General features: G+C 39.0%; 1 protein-coding gene across 1 annotated transcript in view; it reads right to left on the minus strand.

Moving 5' to 3' along the window:
• PARD3B (par-3 family cell polarity regulator beta) overlaps positions 1 to 16,606 on the minus strand; it is a 439,781-nt gene that overhangs the window by 100,110 nt on the left and 323,065 nt on the right. Inside the window, exon 19 of the mRNA XM_054173397.1 lies at positions 2,947 to 3,057. Coding sequence (XP_054029372.1) covers positions 2,947 to 3,057 — 111 coding nt within the window. The remainder of the gene's footprint in view (positions 1 to 2,946; positions 3,058 to 16,606) is intronic.

The following is a 16,606-nucleotide window of genomic DNA, read 5'->3' on the forward strand; positions in this document are numbered from 1 at the left end:
CAACTATCTGTTGAAAAACCATACCATCAGTTACTATCACAGATCCTGAAATATTCAGGCAGTCAGCATTGAAGAAACTGAAGTTTAAGCAAAAAAAATCTGACTTTAAGACTGTAATAATTGGATCGAGGATCTGAAGAAGAATTACTTACACAGCTAATCTTGGAAAGGTAAAATCAGGTGCCTATTTAAGTCAATTCTAGACAGGTTAAGTGTTAGAAAAGCAATTTGTATTTACTTCAAGCTGTTAAATACAGGATTTGTTCACAGGTATTGGGGACAAAACATGCTACACTTCAATGAACAGTTCTGTAGTCTGTTCTTCTATAACATTCCTAGTAGTTTTAACATATACTCATTTCACTCTCAGCAAGAACAGATTTGAAAATATGCCCATGCTCTAGTAAGGTTCAATGAAGCTTGGTTTTATTAATATGAGACCAAGTATGCAGGATTGCAGCTAGTGAAGTCATACAAGCAGAAGATCTATGGTGTGCATGTGCCACAAGGTTGTCTTTGCCAATATGCACATTAAAATCTTGGACTTGAATTACATTATAGTATTACTAAATCTTTGGACTGAGCTATAAAACTTGTCTTTACTGTCTTACTGAGCATCATCACCAGGTGAACAGTCAACAACTAAGCAAAAAGACTAAACTACTTCCAAGTCAAGTAACATTTTCTTGCACTGATTTTTTAATGATGTTCCCAAACAGTTCTTAGTCACACATGAGAACTACTTTCCTTATATAATTTGTCTCGAGGAAGGATAGTCTCTTCTGTTTTATGATAACTCAGAAAGGGTTCACTTGTCAGTCTGTAGATGGGCAAACACATACAGTCACACTCTTTTTTCATTTAGAAAGCTGAAATGAATGGCTTGTTTTTACAGCTCATGTTGCATCTTTTTGAGGATAATGTAGGGAAAATCTCCTTTGCTCCTGTACTCTTTTACTTTTAAATTATAATCCTCCAAACATGTAAGATGTATTACTTAATAAAAAGTGTGATATTTTTGTTCTTGTGCATTATAGGAAAAGAATCAAATAAGTGAGTTAAAAATATCATCTTGATTCATCCACTTCTCAACACACCTGCTGTTCTCCATTTCAGTTGCAAGCTCTTCCAGGTCAAAACTGAAATCATTACTAGAGAAACCAGAATGACGAAGACCCTAAGCTGCCAGTTTTTAATGTGCCCATACCAAGCTACTGTCAATCAGTGACTGTTTTTTTTCCTTTTTTAAAAGCATACAGTGCTAAAAAAATATTAAGAACAATTATCTTGTGTCCAATTGGAATGTTATACCTCTAGACAGAAGGGTTCATTCCTTGCAGGCTGCCAACATTTTAGTAAATGACACTGGCCCTTTAACAGATGGGATACATGCTTCTTAGCTTGCCAGGATCCTAATAAAAGACATTGGCTTCTTTAAAATGAAGGACACATACCTCTCAAATTGCCAGTATCCAAACTGGGAGTCAGCAGTTTAAAATAAAGGCACTCATCATCTGGCAAAATCAAGGACACGGCACAGAAAATTTAAAACAAATGGCGCACAATTTTTCCTGACACTACTGAAATGAAATAAATGCTTAAACACCGGCGAAGCACATCAAGTAGAAGCATTGGAGCAACTGGATATCTTACCAGCCTTTGAAACAGTAAATATTAACAGCAGATTTCAAGGATTTGGGTTTGAATTTATTTCTTTTCCCCATCAAACTCATTAGCTACCACTTATACAGCTGACTGTGCACTGCATGACTCAAATAAAAGCAAGTTTTCTTCTCCCTGAGCACTGACTAGTACTACAAAGGTGGAAAGACCCTCTCTGTCCAAAAGGAACCACATCTGCTTCTACTCCACCTCCCAGGAGCAGGGTGCTCCAGTGAAACACAGAGACTTCAGACAGCTTTCCCCATGTCCTGACAACCTATACTATTTGAAAAGTTTTACAGCTACTGCAGACACCTCTTGAGAGCCAGCAGGCATGGGCTCTAACTTTTTTGTTAGTAGCCATCAGAGAAAAACAAAGACCTTCTTCAGCATATTGTGAAGTACATCTGGATGAGTTGGGGAAAGGGAAAGAGGAGTTCACTGAGGCTTGTCAGCATTTACAAACCGTCCCTGGTTCCTGAAGAGTAGACATGGCAGAAAGAAGACAACTACAATTATTTTTTGTCTTTAAAGCTGATGAAGTTGCTAAGACTGGGCATGAAAAAGGAGTATTTATGAACGAGACAGAGCTGGGCTTATTCACATCACTAATTTCTTTTATTTCTGTTTCAGAGCATTACTTCAGAAATATGGCAACTCACAACTGGCACACACAGCATCTTGCTTGGCTCATCTCACCCATCCTATTACTCGCAGATCTCAGCCTCTTCAGCTAATCTTAACCATTTGAACCTGCTTTCTTCCTGGTGTCTCTTGGCATACCTAGCATTTGTTGAGTATGTATTTCTGCAAAATGTAGCTAACCAGCAAACACTGTGCAGAAAAGGGCATACCTAAGTACAAAAACTACCATTTGATGGCACAATCACCTGAAGCCAAAGAGATCTGAAGTGCTGGAAATAACAGCAGAGGCTCTAAGAAGAGAAGGGAGGATGTTCATTTACTAAGTCAGCTGGTTTTGGGAATTAGCAGAGGTGAAACAGGTTTTGGAGGAACTGACCTTCACCGGCACAGCAGAGGTTGGGATCTGAATAGCAGCTACCACAGTGAAGTATACAGAAACTGCAGGAGATGGACAAGCTCCTGTCATACAGCAGCCCAGACATGGCCAGGAAACCAGTCTAAAGCTCTGTGTTGCCTAGGCCTGACTGCTAGCCGGCATGGTCTGTGACACTTCCAGCCAGGCTGTCTGTCCCTTCAAGCATTCACTTGTGTTGAAGGTTTTTGTCTGATGAACAAGATGTTGCCACCATTTTTACTCACCTTTCACGTTCATCTTTCATTTTCCCTAGCTCCTCCTCTTTAAGCATGACTTGCTTTGGATTCCCCTTCTGATCCATTTTCCCATTTTTATCTTCTTTTTTCTTTCCAAATCTGTTTAAGATATCAGGGAAGGAGTCAGGAGGAAATAATTAGTAGAAACAAAAGCACTACTTATCTAGCACTACTTATCTATCATAAACCACAAAAATTATAGGCAACCAGAATGCTGTGAAATTTGTCTTCATCACTCATAAATTTCTCACATTGCAAAATAAGTCAGCACTATTACATGGACCATATGTAACAGGAATGATGGGTCACAAATTGATTTGGAACCTATTGCTCAAAACAAAGTTAAAAGCTCCATCAAACTAGAAATGCAAAGCACATTTTAAAGTGGCTGAAGGCTCTTTTTACCACAGGATGGCTCTCTGAAAGTAACCTGCAGTGGCTATGGTGTCAGTATCCAACATGGACCACATGTTCTGCTTTTAGAAACCGTTTCTCATTCATGTCTGGCCTTAATTTAAAGATTTGTTATTTGTTTAAATGCAAATGCAATTAAAAAGAATAAAATCTTGCTATATTCTGAAAGTACAAAACTAGACAGTTCACGGGAGCTCTTTTTTAAAAAGTACTTCTGGGGTTTGCTTTCTGTCTAGTAATACACTATCCATGTAATATTAACAATGTGGAAGTCCTCCAGAGCCCCCAGTCAAGTGGGTCCCACTGTACAAACACGCCTAATGTAAGTCTGCTTTATGCAGTCTATAAAAGTTGACTAAACTCAGAGCTATATTTCATTTCTGATGGAGCTAGACTGAATACTGGGTTCAAGTACGTCAAATTTGCTGAGGAATTATGGGCCAAAAAGTATAAAAGCCTCCCCTCCTCCACCTCCTCATTTTGAAATGTTCAGTTCCACAAGTAAGTAAATGATCAGTCTGTGCCTTCTCATGCAAACTGTATCTTTTTATGCATGACAATAATGTAAAAAAAAAAGGTAATGACTTTTTCATTAAATAAACCATATTGCAAACCAATTACTCAAAACTGCAAATTACTCTGTTAAACTCTCCAGCACTGCCTTAGTGATCTTTCTTTCACCCCTTTTTTTATGCCAGCCCAAACTACCTCAACTGGAACAGCTGAAGCACTGTGCATATACTTCAGCTGTAAATCATTGAGTTTAGGTTTCTCTTCTAACAAAAGCAGAAACGTTGCAAATACCCTGTCAGCCTCCTAAGTTAATGATAACAAATTTTCTGTGACTTCTAATCAATAATTCTGAGGTTTTGGTCCAAAAATGTTCTTAGGGACTCTGCAGCAAGTCTTCCAGACAGTAAGAACTTGGTTAGAAAGGGAATGATGGGTGTGAGGGACAGACGGATAGCACGTGGTGTTAAGGAAAATGTGTGAAGCAGGGCAAATTAATAACATGAGATGCTTTATCATGGCTCTGCCATGGACTGTGCTGGGGCGCAGGAGGAGTTGTATCTCAGTGTAGGGTTTTCTCTTCCTCTCTCTTATGTGTGCCAACAGAGATAGACAGTGACTTACATTCTTTGAGGGATACTTTGATCAAAATATACATACACCGTATATATACACCTCATCTACAAACCATCTTCAGTTCTACTCATTTCAGTGCTTTCAGAAAGACAGTAGGTAGTTTCCATGGTTTTGCTTTTCTTGAGTATGAAGTAGCACACTGATGACACCACTGATTTCTCCATTCTAGTAGTCCCAAGAGATTGTAGAATCACAAACTTTGTCAGAGTGGGGTGGTGGTGGCAGCATAGGCAGCAGTTGGGAAACACAAGGGAGAGACGGAGGTTGTACATGCAGAGTGAGAAGATACCAAGTGACAAGGGGCTCAGGGCTACCCAAAGACCCAGGTGAGAAAGAAAAGCTAGATTAAACTAGAGATGCTGGGAAGCCAAACAATAAATTGCCTGGGGCTGAGCACCAGCAGGTTGCACCTGAAACACCCCTGCTTTCTAACACTTGTACATGCTAGGAAGGTCTCACGGCAGTTTTCTCAAAGGAAACTGTATTAGCACTTGCATCTTGGTCATAATCCAACTCTGGTGGTACTTTGTTTATATTCAGGCTGCCTGCTTTTCTCCCACAGTTTCAATTACGGGTTTGTGGAGTCTCATATTCAACTGTAGTATGTATTGATTTTGAAAACATTATTCTTGGGTATTTTGTATTGCTGCAGGGAGTCGATGTTGGGTATGTTGCATACTCATGAGAAATGTAAAAAAAATTTAAAATCTTTAACATATGTCCCTTTCAAGTCTAGGTATTATTTGTTGCTTACAGGGGGAATACATTTTAAATAAAATAAAATGACAATTTGGATTGCAATAGCTGCCAACATGACAACTCGCAGCAAAAATATTGCTGTAGAGCTACTCTTACCATAAAATTGGCAAGTTCCAAAGTAATTATAAATTGGGAACAGTGAGTTGAACTTGATGAAAACAACTTTTGGGTCTTTTTGCTATTTTTGGTTTCAGACAGGATTTGTGCACGCGTACAATTCTTACCTTACAGCATATAGATTGAGGCTAGGGAAATGTTCAGACTTTTGGCCTCTTTTGCACAATGCTATACCATAAAAATCCATTCTATTATTACTGTAATATGCTTCTCAACTCACCAACATTAAACTCACTTGCCAACATTAAAAAAGAAAAGCAGCAAAGAAATTAACACTATTACAAAAACCAATACAGAGCAGACAATACTAAACTACCAAAAAATCTGCAGTATCATCTCTGCCTGAATTTATACACCCTGTCCTAAAATTTATGGTCTGCTTACTGATGTGTTCCAATTACCACAGGCTTCTGATAATAAAATTAACTTCCACCCATTGTAGTCTTGCATGGGTTTGTGCACTACTGGCTTAATGATTTTCTGCAGCTTACAAGAATGAAAAGAAGATTTGTTGCCAACTGTGTTTGATCATGTCTTCATTGATATCAGTGTGAGGCATTGGATAAAATCTACTGTCAAAACTATACCATGGAATTAATCAAATCCATATCAAAATTCTGTGAAAACAGAATGGCTATAGAATTTGAAGCTTCTAATTCTCCAGATAACAAATAATCAGACTGTGGTTACATTTGTATTAATACTATTGCCAGAAGAATAAAACCATTAATAAAAAACTGTATGGTGCACAAATATTTAGAAGACTTGCTTTGCTATGTCTTGCACAGCGAAATTCTCTTCAACTTAATATCTGATGGAATTGTTACTCTAAAAAACCTTATGTAGCAGATGGAGAAATATAACTAGAAAACCTGAAAACAAATGTATCAGCTGTATATCCATCTATAATCAATTTACATCAAATGAAGCCACTTGTAATCACAATGACAGTAACAAAATAAATCCATATCTTCCCAGGTTGAGTGGCTGTCCCAGTTCTCTGATTAACCACTGTAAATGCCTGCGAAGTACTGTTAAAGAAGTTGAAGCCCTAATAATCTCAGTATACTTTTCAGTTGAGAAAATTAATATTTTAGCTACTTACAGCACAGTCCTACTGTAAACAAAGGCATAAAAGGATTTTCTTTATGTGTTTGTATCTCTGAGTGCTTCCTTCTTATTGGAAAAGCTCACATGCAAGAGGTGAAAGCATGCTGTGCAAGAGTGAGGAACTATTCTATTTCTATTAATTTCACAGTGCCCTGCAAATAACTATTTTTTTTCCTCTTAGAAGCATTAAATGAATGAAGTCCCTAAATACCAAATGTGTATCAACTTCTTGCAGTACTTATTACCATTCTATAGCATTAAAGCATATATAGGCTTCTTTTCAAGGCTTTCAAGGGACAAAAATTAAAAGAAACCTCCTATAGACCTGTTCTGATATACTTGTGATAAAAGTGATATGCAAGACCTAAAGCTGTGGTCATGGCAACACTTTGTTTCTGCATGGAGCCATGAGCCTCCAGATCTTAAACGTGTTGATATTTGCTTCAAGGATTAAAAGCAGGTCTATAAAGTCCCAGACTTCTAAGCAGGAGAAACATCTGGTGGGTGGAATCCCAAGCAGCTTGCTGACTAAATTCAGCAATTTGGGTATCTTAGTTAATTCATTTGCCCTAGAACAGTAGGTGTCACTGCAGCTAACAGGGCACATAATTGAATCCCAAACATCTGCAGGGAAACAATTCAAGGGGGCCCACAACACAGTCAGACAAGATACAAAGCCTAAAGATGTCATGAAATCCTGACAACTCCAGAAATTATCTGTAAAGGACCAGAGTGATTTGTAAAGTACATATAACAAAAGCTCTGACTCCTAGTAATTTCACAGCAAATGGGGAAAAATGCAGAGATTATTAAAGCAGCTCACTTATGAAAGGCTAGAAATAACCCTTAAAATTAAATTTAAATGTGAGTAGGAATGAATGAGTGAGGAAGAAAGATAAAGATACTAATAAGGTATGATTTTCAGGTCCACATAGGGACTATAAAAAGCTTATTAACTGCCACTACTGCTATGTGTTTAAAGTTATTTTATCACTCGGCTTTACAGCAGAAGAAATACTCTGGAAGTGGTGCTATGCTTTGATTAATCACTTTCACACACACACTTTTACAGAGTATTAAACATTGCAGTAAAGATCCTTAATGACTCAGACTTTGTGGTGATTACAGGCCAGGCTCATTTTACATTTATGTTAATGGCAACATTAATGAAATACATCTTTTACATTTTCAGTGGCTCTCTTAATACCTAAAAGGTTTGTTATTAAATGTTTACTTATTGGGCAGAAGTATGTCATTGAGTACTAGCCCTACGGGACCAAGAGATTTGCAACAGCTGAAAAAACTGCATTAAGAAGAGAACATGTTTTGGTAGAACGTGTCTCAACATTCTGCCCCTGTACACTGCGCTGCTTAGGCCGCACCTCGAGTACTGTGTCCAGTTCTAGGCCCCTCAGTTTAGGAAGGATGCTGACTTGCTGGAGCGTGTCCAGAGAAGGGCAACAAGGTTGGTGAGGGGTTTGGAGCACAAGCCCTATGAGGAGAGGCTGAGGGAGCTGGGGTTGCTTAGCCTGGAGAAGAGGAGACTCAGCGGTGACCTTATTGCTCTCTACAACTACCTGAAGGGAGGTTGTAGACAGATGGATGTTGGTCTCTTCTCCCAGGCAGCCAGTACCAGAACAAGAGGACACAGTCTCAGGCTGCGTCAGGGGAGGTTTAGGCTGGAGGTTAGGAGGAAGTTTTACACAGAGAGAGTGATTGCCCATTGGAATGGGCTGCCTGAGGAGGTGGTGGGGTCGCTGCCACTGGGGGTGTTCAGGGCGAGGCTTGACAGGATGCTTGGTTGCATGGTTTAGTTGATTAGGTGGTGTTGGATGACAGGTTGGACACGATGATCTTGAAGATCTCTTCCAACCTGGTTTATTCTATTCTATTCTATTCTACTCTATTCTATTCTATTCTATTTTGAGAATGGGGCACACACAGCAAGGGCTGGGCAACACTGCTCCAGTCTTCACCAATATTCAGCGTGATAAAGGTGCCTCCACAACACAAGTTAAACTTCTGCTAAAAGGGCAGCTCTGCACTGGGGCCTGTGAGCCAGGAGGGTAAGCATCTCTTTTCCTCGCCTCACTGCCAGTCCTCTGCTCCGAGTGGATCCTGTTCCTTCTGTGGAGGGTTTAGCCCCAGTGACATCATAGTGCCCCAGTGTTCAAGGCCTATTGCAGCAAGCCCTCCTCATGGCAAAGCTTTGCTGAGGAGCAGGTTTTGATCCAGCCTTCCTGGTCTGGTGGGTTAAGAAAAAAGCCCCGATGAGTCGATGTACACAGGAGAGGGCCATTTTGACTGCTCTTGCTCTCTACTTCTGAGTGAGTAAAAGCTCCAGTTCTGGGGAAAGGATAAGGAAGAGGTAAAATGCGACCACCACCACTGGGCTGGGCAGTGCCATGTACATGAGTACTGTTTGCTAAGATGGAAACAGATTTGGAAAGGAAAATTTAAAAATCCACTTTTAATTAGATTTGGTGAGGTGTTCTTGCAGGAAGGCATTACACAGCCAGCCTGGTGTCTCCCTGATTGAGAGGACCTGCTGGGGCTCACTTCCAAGTGAGAGGCAGGCAGCAAGAACAGCAGCTTTCTGTAGTAAACAACAGGGCATCTTAAGCAATCAACAATAGTTCTCAGGCAAAGTGAAAAATGACCTACACTCTGATTTATTATATCAATGGAGGCACATGATAATTTGTTAAAATGTCCTGTGCTGCAATTATCTGTATTTCACACAGGTAGCTATACTTCACAAATGTGAGTATCCACATATTTAGTCATGTTCAAATTATTTTGGGTGATAATCCATATTATTCTAATCCTGTGATCAGACTTAAACTGGTTATGGTCAGCATGAAAAAAAGAAGGTTATGTAGAAAATGCAAATATAAAGAAATCCACATTATTAACAGTGATATATGTTGCTCTTCTTACATCACATTAAGTGAACAAGTTTTAAAGTTACTGTTATCAGGCTGCTGGAGCTAAAGTGACTGAGCTCCAAGATCCAGTCTAATGGGAGTAAAACTTATCTTTTTAGCAACTCTGATTAAACACAACCTCCCCTCATCCATTTATTTCTTTGATGCCCAAATTAGCATCTTTTCTGCAGCATGCTGAATTAATTAGTACAGTGACATAGAATTAGTCCAGATAAGATCAAAGCTGAAACCATATTTATCTGGAATTTGAAATTAAGAGCAAAGAGTATTAACCCTCAGCATTTCAAGGAGCTTTCCATATGGCATACTTGGTAAGCCTTCTAGGAGTTCATTCAAAATAAATCAACAGTGCAATTTTTTTTCTCCCCCTACTGAAGTTTTTCTAAAAGGAAAATAAATTTGCTGTGAAGCCTTCCACAGTGGGGAACTGCCTTAATGCATACCTTGTACGTGCTACTTATTATATAACTTGTAGGCCTCAGCAGAACAAAGCAAACAAAGCTGAGAAAAGGCAGTTAATCAGATTTGTACTAACGCTTGGATCATCACATTGTTCACAGACTTAAAAGCTAATGAAAGAATTCCCAGTATCAAATTGGAGCAACCACTTGCTGTAACACCTCACAGGTAAATAATCTGTAATCTTCATTGGAGAGGGTCACATGCAGGAACAAAATGCCACACAGAAACCCTAAACTGCACAGTAAAGTTTACTCCTGAAGTACTAGCCACATGGACATCCATAAAAGAAAATTGCTTGTATCACTGTCTCACATGTTATTTGTGTTTCAGTATCATGTAAGTCTGGAGGCTGTTTCCCATGTGAAATGCAGGAGGTAACTCTTCTACCTAGAAACTGCAGAACACAGGCAATCTAAATAATAACTTCAAAATCTTTTCAGTCATCATTTTCTCTCTGTTTGTGAGCCACATACTCCTGTATTTTAAACTTAGAACTTGCTTTTAATTTTGATAGAAGTAAGTTCCTGTAATTCATCCTGGCATGTAGGTATTAGGAAATCCTTACTGAGAAGCAGTTCTGTCCATCTGCATCATATATCAAATGTTACTTCTGCAGCATATGAAGTAAGTAAAGGAAAAAAACAAGGAATGTGATAGTACTATTATTACTACTATTAAAACTTGTGCCACCTGAGTTAGAATTGGTTGCTGCAAAATCACAAAGTCCGTCTACTGAACCAATGGAATAATTCTCAGCAGCCACTACATAAGTATAGGCAACATAAGGCAGCTATGAAAAGTCATCCTTCATATTTCAAGGAACTCATTTTAAGAAGACATGCTGAGGTAGTCTGAGTTTTGGAGACAGCATTTATGACGTGAGGTCACCACTATTATTATCTGATCAGGAAAATCGTGATGTTGAATGGCAACTATGCATCTGTTTCCACAAAATGATGCTTCAGTCATTTGCTGGTCTTGTACTCACCAGTACAAGAATTCTACATTCCACATAACATTTATCAAGAAAGAAAAAACTGTTGTAATAGAGCACAGCTGTGATTTACAGCTTGATCAGAAGGGAAAAAAAAAAAAAAAGATTTATAGTCTGTCTGATGCAACAAGCCCTGCCTGCTTGTCCACCAGACTGAGGAATTATCCTCCACCCAAGCCACGAATTATTCCCATATATTCTTATTTTCCCTACTTTCATACATCATCAGCCGTTTTGTCTTCTTAGTTCCACCCTGCAGGCAAGTAATTTCTTCTGATTTGAGTTCTACATCTGCCCTGGACAAATACAGAGATAAAAAACTAGGCCTACTGTGTATGAAATCTGTAAATGCCAGCCTGTCAACCATAGGGGAATATGATAATCACCAATGTCTTGGGCATGTACCTCCACACTCAAAGCAAAGGAAAAGGATCAGAATATTGAGCCCTTGACTCTGCTTTCTTAACTGTCATTTCACAGTTATCCATTTTCTCATCTCTCCATGAAAATAGGAGAGAAGTAGGCAGCTATTCTAGTTACTTGTTGACTTTATGATTTTCTTAGGAGCAGTCTGTAAATACTGCAGTCAAGTAAGAGTCAGCATGCCTTGGTGTCCCACCACCACCTCCAGCCCTCTGCAAGTAAATGCGATTGGTAGGTGGGACAGCTCTTTGTGTGCCAAACTTGACAAGACTGGCTGCTGATTTTCTTCTTTTTGGTTTCACACTTTCTCCTAATCTGTTGTGTGTCTCTTTCCCCTATTAATAGCCACACAACCTAGAATTCACTGAAGTATCAACTCCATATGTATGTATAATATATGTATGTATTATGCATTTTTATAAGGGGAAGAACTTTTCATTTGTCGTTTCAGGTACTGAGGCACTATACGAGAACCTCCACTCGCACTACAAAACTTTTTGTTCAGCCCTCTTGACTATGGAAAACAAACATGCAACTGTGACATTATGAGAACTGCAGATACAAAACTCCTGAGGCAAATGAAATACACAACATTTGCAAAACAAAACTGAAATCCTACTAAATCTGCACTCGAAGCCATGATACTTCTATGTGTCAGACTTACGAATCATCTCACCACTGCAGTGCTCACCTTCTCAACCAAACTGTGTGCCTTCCTTCTCTTAGAGCCACAGTGGAGATTTCTAGGGGCTTATCAGACTTTCATGAAGTGAAACTGCCCATTGTAGGTTACACTATCTCCAGGAAAACATATGACACTTGAAAAATAGGAGGAATACAGAGGACTCTCCTACATCTTGACTGAGACAACGTCCCAGCCTTCACGAAAGCCCCATTCTCTCTGGGAATGTAGTGACTCTCTAACAATCAATTGAGCATGTATCACCATAGCCATTCTACAAATGCAGAAATTGAGCTAAGAAGGGTAAAATGGCTTACCTAGTTTAAAATTGCCACTTGATAGCTGTCTAATTTTCCAACCAGTTTGCTGTGATACTTTTGCCCCTTGACTATTTCCCCCCACCTCTTTTAAGTTCTCGCCTAATTAATTTCCTTCTTGTCTTCTAATGCATTCCCCACTGCTGTGCTGCACACTCCTTTCCTATGCTCTACTGCTGCACTGCTACAGAAACACATCTTCCTGGAGATCTGTGCTGGAAAGTGCATGAAAGGAATGTGTCTCATGAACCAGCACTTCTGCCTCTGAGACACTGCAAAGCAAAAGACAGTAAGAGACATGCAGAGATCTCCACAGTAACTGAGCTACCAAAAACTTTCTCCAGTCTTTCTCAGCAGGATGCATTAGCCTGTATTTGAGCTCTGCACTGCTGAGAGTGCTTGAGAAACTCTGAACTAACAGCACACACTGAGAAGACTCTTTCCAAGGGAGATGGAGAGAGATGATTCCTGAACAGGAAAAGGAGGGTGTAAAGTCAAAGAAAATCCTAAGAAAACATATTTTTAGGTTCCACACTAAACTTGTAAGTTTAAAGCATCACAAATTTCACTCCTGTGCCTCTACTATAGCTCTTTTTACAAAGCAGTAACAATCAAAACAATGCCAAAATAAAAGTGGAGCTACATATACTGTATTTTGAAAGACGTGTTCCAGCATAATAAATAATAGATGGGTTTGCATTTTTAAACTGTCAAAATTAGCCCTTCTGATAAATAACACCATCCCTCCGTGGCCTTGGCTATTGTACATTACTAATTAGACTTAGTAGTTTGTGGTTAGTATCCTTCCCTACAGATTTATTATGAGCTTATATATTCTTTTCAGTAGTATTGTGCTAATGGTAAGGTCTGCTGGAGGCCAATTGCATGAAGCCACTGGGAGGAGAAATCTGTTTGGCTGTCAAAACAGTGGCTATCAATTAGAACTGTTAAATGTGATTCCTTTAAGTGTCTTGGATGGTAGCGGAGATTTCCAGTGATGGATTAAAAGGCTGAATCACTTTCATGTTGTACTAAAGGAACCTTTCAGACAAACAGCTGCCCACATGAAACAAATTTACCATTATTTTTGAGCAAGTTTAGAAGAATCAGTCTGACCTGCCAAATTTCCCTCTGCTCTTTTCCCAGAAATCCCAACTCTAGCATTTCATGTGACCTACTGACAAAACTGATACTGGGTTATTCTGTGGTTTTCCCAGGAAAACTTGGCGTAGGATAGCTATAGCAACAAGAGAAAAAAACAATGAAGTTCCTGAAAGATATACTTCATCCAAAAACAACCAGGGAGACAATGTAATTCCACTGTTCACTGACTCGGGATGCAGCCCTAGCATGCTGAAAGTAATTTCTCCTTTTATACAAGCACCCAGCTCTTATTAGCATCACTAAGAGTTGTGAGGACATACTGATGAGAATATGTTCCCCTGTACTTTGCAGGAAATTAACACCACTCACTTGGGGACTGAAGAAGGCACTGTCTGTCACTCTCGGGCAGTCTCTCTGCCAGTTAATTAAGCAAAACCCTCTGCCACAAATCTCAAGAGAAAGCTCTTCCCTGTTCTCTTGGAACAGCAAAACTGACTCAAAGCAAAATGTGAGGAGCAGGAACTGGAAAGCAGTGATACTCAGGGAAGATGAACTTCAGACTACCTCTGCCAAGATCTTTTGCCACAAGGTTTTTGTGTATTTTGAAAATAGTTATTAGAAACAAAATTGATTAGTTATGGCTGGGTTTAAGCTTTAAAAACTACTTAAGAAAGTATTTTCAACTCTCATACATTGTGGCTTTTGGTTACTGGTTATTTTTATCAGAGGTAATCCTAGATGGCATGTATAAAAAGAAGTCAGCAAGACTGCTAACCCTCCTGCCTTCACTGCTAATTTCATGCCAAGAAAATGACTAACCAATACAGGAAAAACGAAAGGACTCCACCATACTCACAAAATGTGACTCTGGGAACTGGGGCTCGGGATGGGGAAGGTTTCATCCGGTTGCTACACAACAGCCTCTTTTATCAAGATGAGGAAATTAGATTGAACATATTGAAAGCCTTCTCTCAGTGACACTTTATAAATAAAGAATAAATATCAGAACTAAGTGACTGAAATAGTTAGTCAATTACACAAACTACACAGCTCTGTCATATCTGCTTTCAATAGTATTGCTCATGAACTATGTGCCAGAAACTTTCTTTATAAGGCTTCAGAGAAGACCTGGCAATCATTTCTGTTTCTTGAATCTTAAAAGCAGTAATTCCGGAGCAATCAGACAGAGAAATACATTTTGCTGGATAAGGTCAAAGAAAATTGCTAGAATAGTACTTAAAATCATGAAGTACTTTCATTTTGCTGGCTATTTCAACCACATAGCTGTAAGTTGCACAAACAATATAACCACCCTAGATTCCCCAAACTTTTTCCTCCTTGCATACTTTTCTGCCTTTTACACGCTGATTCCCCACCCCATCTATCTATAGACTATTTTTAGACAAATTATTTGTTATCAGTGTTTATATTGCCAGTCTGTTAATTTTTGTGACAGTAGGGGAAAAACCTCTGTTTTCTTGTTCAGATACAGTAATGCTTTGTTCACCAAACAAAGACTTTGACTTCTTTTATCACTGCCCCCCCATCCAAGCTCCATGTCCTAAGGTCATATTCACTCATTCAGCTCTTTGTAATACTAAACCACCGGTGCTAATTTTATCTAGTGACCCAAATGAGCACAGATACCTAAGAAATTCTGTATGTTATCATCTCAGCATAAAAAATGTTAGCCTTAAAACCAACTTAATTACGAGGATGACAGAACAAATGTTAAATGCAAAGCCCATAGCAGTATACAAGGCTGAAGAACACAGATGAAGTCTGTCATTCATTTCATTAAAACTTCTGCCATAGGAGTTGTCAAGAAAAAACTAAATGGTATTGATAAAACACTATTCCAGGGTGTGCAGTCACTCAGTGATCTTGATGTTTATTTCCAAACTGTGTCTGATTTCAACCACAATTTCTTTTGCATGAATTAGTCATTAGACACTGTCCATCAAATAATTCATAGGGAAAAACTGGCTTACAGGTTTCCCATGAATTCAACACAATCACTGCAATGAACATTTTGCTTATTCATCATTAATTGCACCTGATCACATCTATTATTTCTATTTCTTAACCTGGTAACTCACTGTTTAAAAATTACCTTCACAAGTTGAGGGCAAGAAAAGCTCTTTTGTACTCCTTGAAAAGTATGTTTTGGTCATGGGCCCCAAAATGCACTGCATAAAACCATCCCTTAACTGTGTGAATATAAATTGCACCACACAAGTGTGCACAGTTGATGAATTAAATTTAATCAAAAGTATTTAATTTGTAAAACAAGCTAAAGACCTGACCATGAGATAACTTAAGCATCTGCATTTCCATTTCTTTTCCTGTATCCTTGGTCTTCTGTCATGGGAAAGAGTGAAGAATGCCCTATTTATCAACTGCATAGCACTCGTTGTTTGACCTCTCTATACCACTACTTCTTTTGATTTATTAGATACACCATTTAAAACAGATTTTTTGTTGTGATAACTGAGTTGTCTTTGTACTATCATATTATTGCTGTGCATCTAGACAAGAAGGCTGCACCAAGATGTACAGAGCTTTAGATGAAGCTGCATTATTGATTTATGGTTCCATGATTAATGCTGTTATTTTGTCAAGGTTTTATAACTAAAATGCCTAGTGGCCTGGACTCAATTCTGTTTTTCTTCTCATGTGGGGAAATGAAACCCTTTTACTCCTTTCACTCCAGTGATACAATTTCCTGCCATCTTACAGAATCATAGAATTGTTTTGCTTGGAAAAGATTTTTAAGATCATTGAGTCCAATCGTTATCTAACTACCAAGTCTGGTGCTAAACCATGTCCCTTAGCACCACATCTATGCATCTTTTAAACACCTCCAAGGATGGAGATTCAACCACCTCCCTGGGGAGCCTATTCTAGTGTCTGATAACTATTTGAATGAAGAATTTTCTTCTAATATCCAGTTTAAACCTCCCCTGGTGCAAGGTGACTTGTTACTAGGGAGAAGAAACTGACACTCTTCTCACTACAACCTCCTTTCAGGCAATTGTGAAGAGTGAGAATGTCTCCTCTCGGCCTTGTTTTATCCAGACTAAACACCCTCAGCTGCTCCTCATAAAACCTGTTCTCTAGACCCTCCACCAACTTTGTTGCCCTTCTCTGGATCCACTCCAGCATGTCAATG

This window comes from Dryobates pubescens, chromosome 2 (genome assembly GCF_014839835.1).
Source record: "Dryobates pubescens isolate bDryPub1 chromosome 2, bDryPub1.pri, whole genome shotgun sequence".
Lineage (NCBI taxonomy): Eukaryota > Metazoa > Chordata > Aves > Piciformes > Picidae > Dryobates > Dryobates pubescens.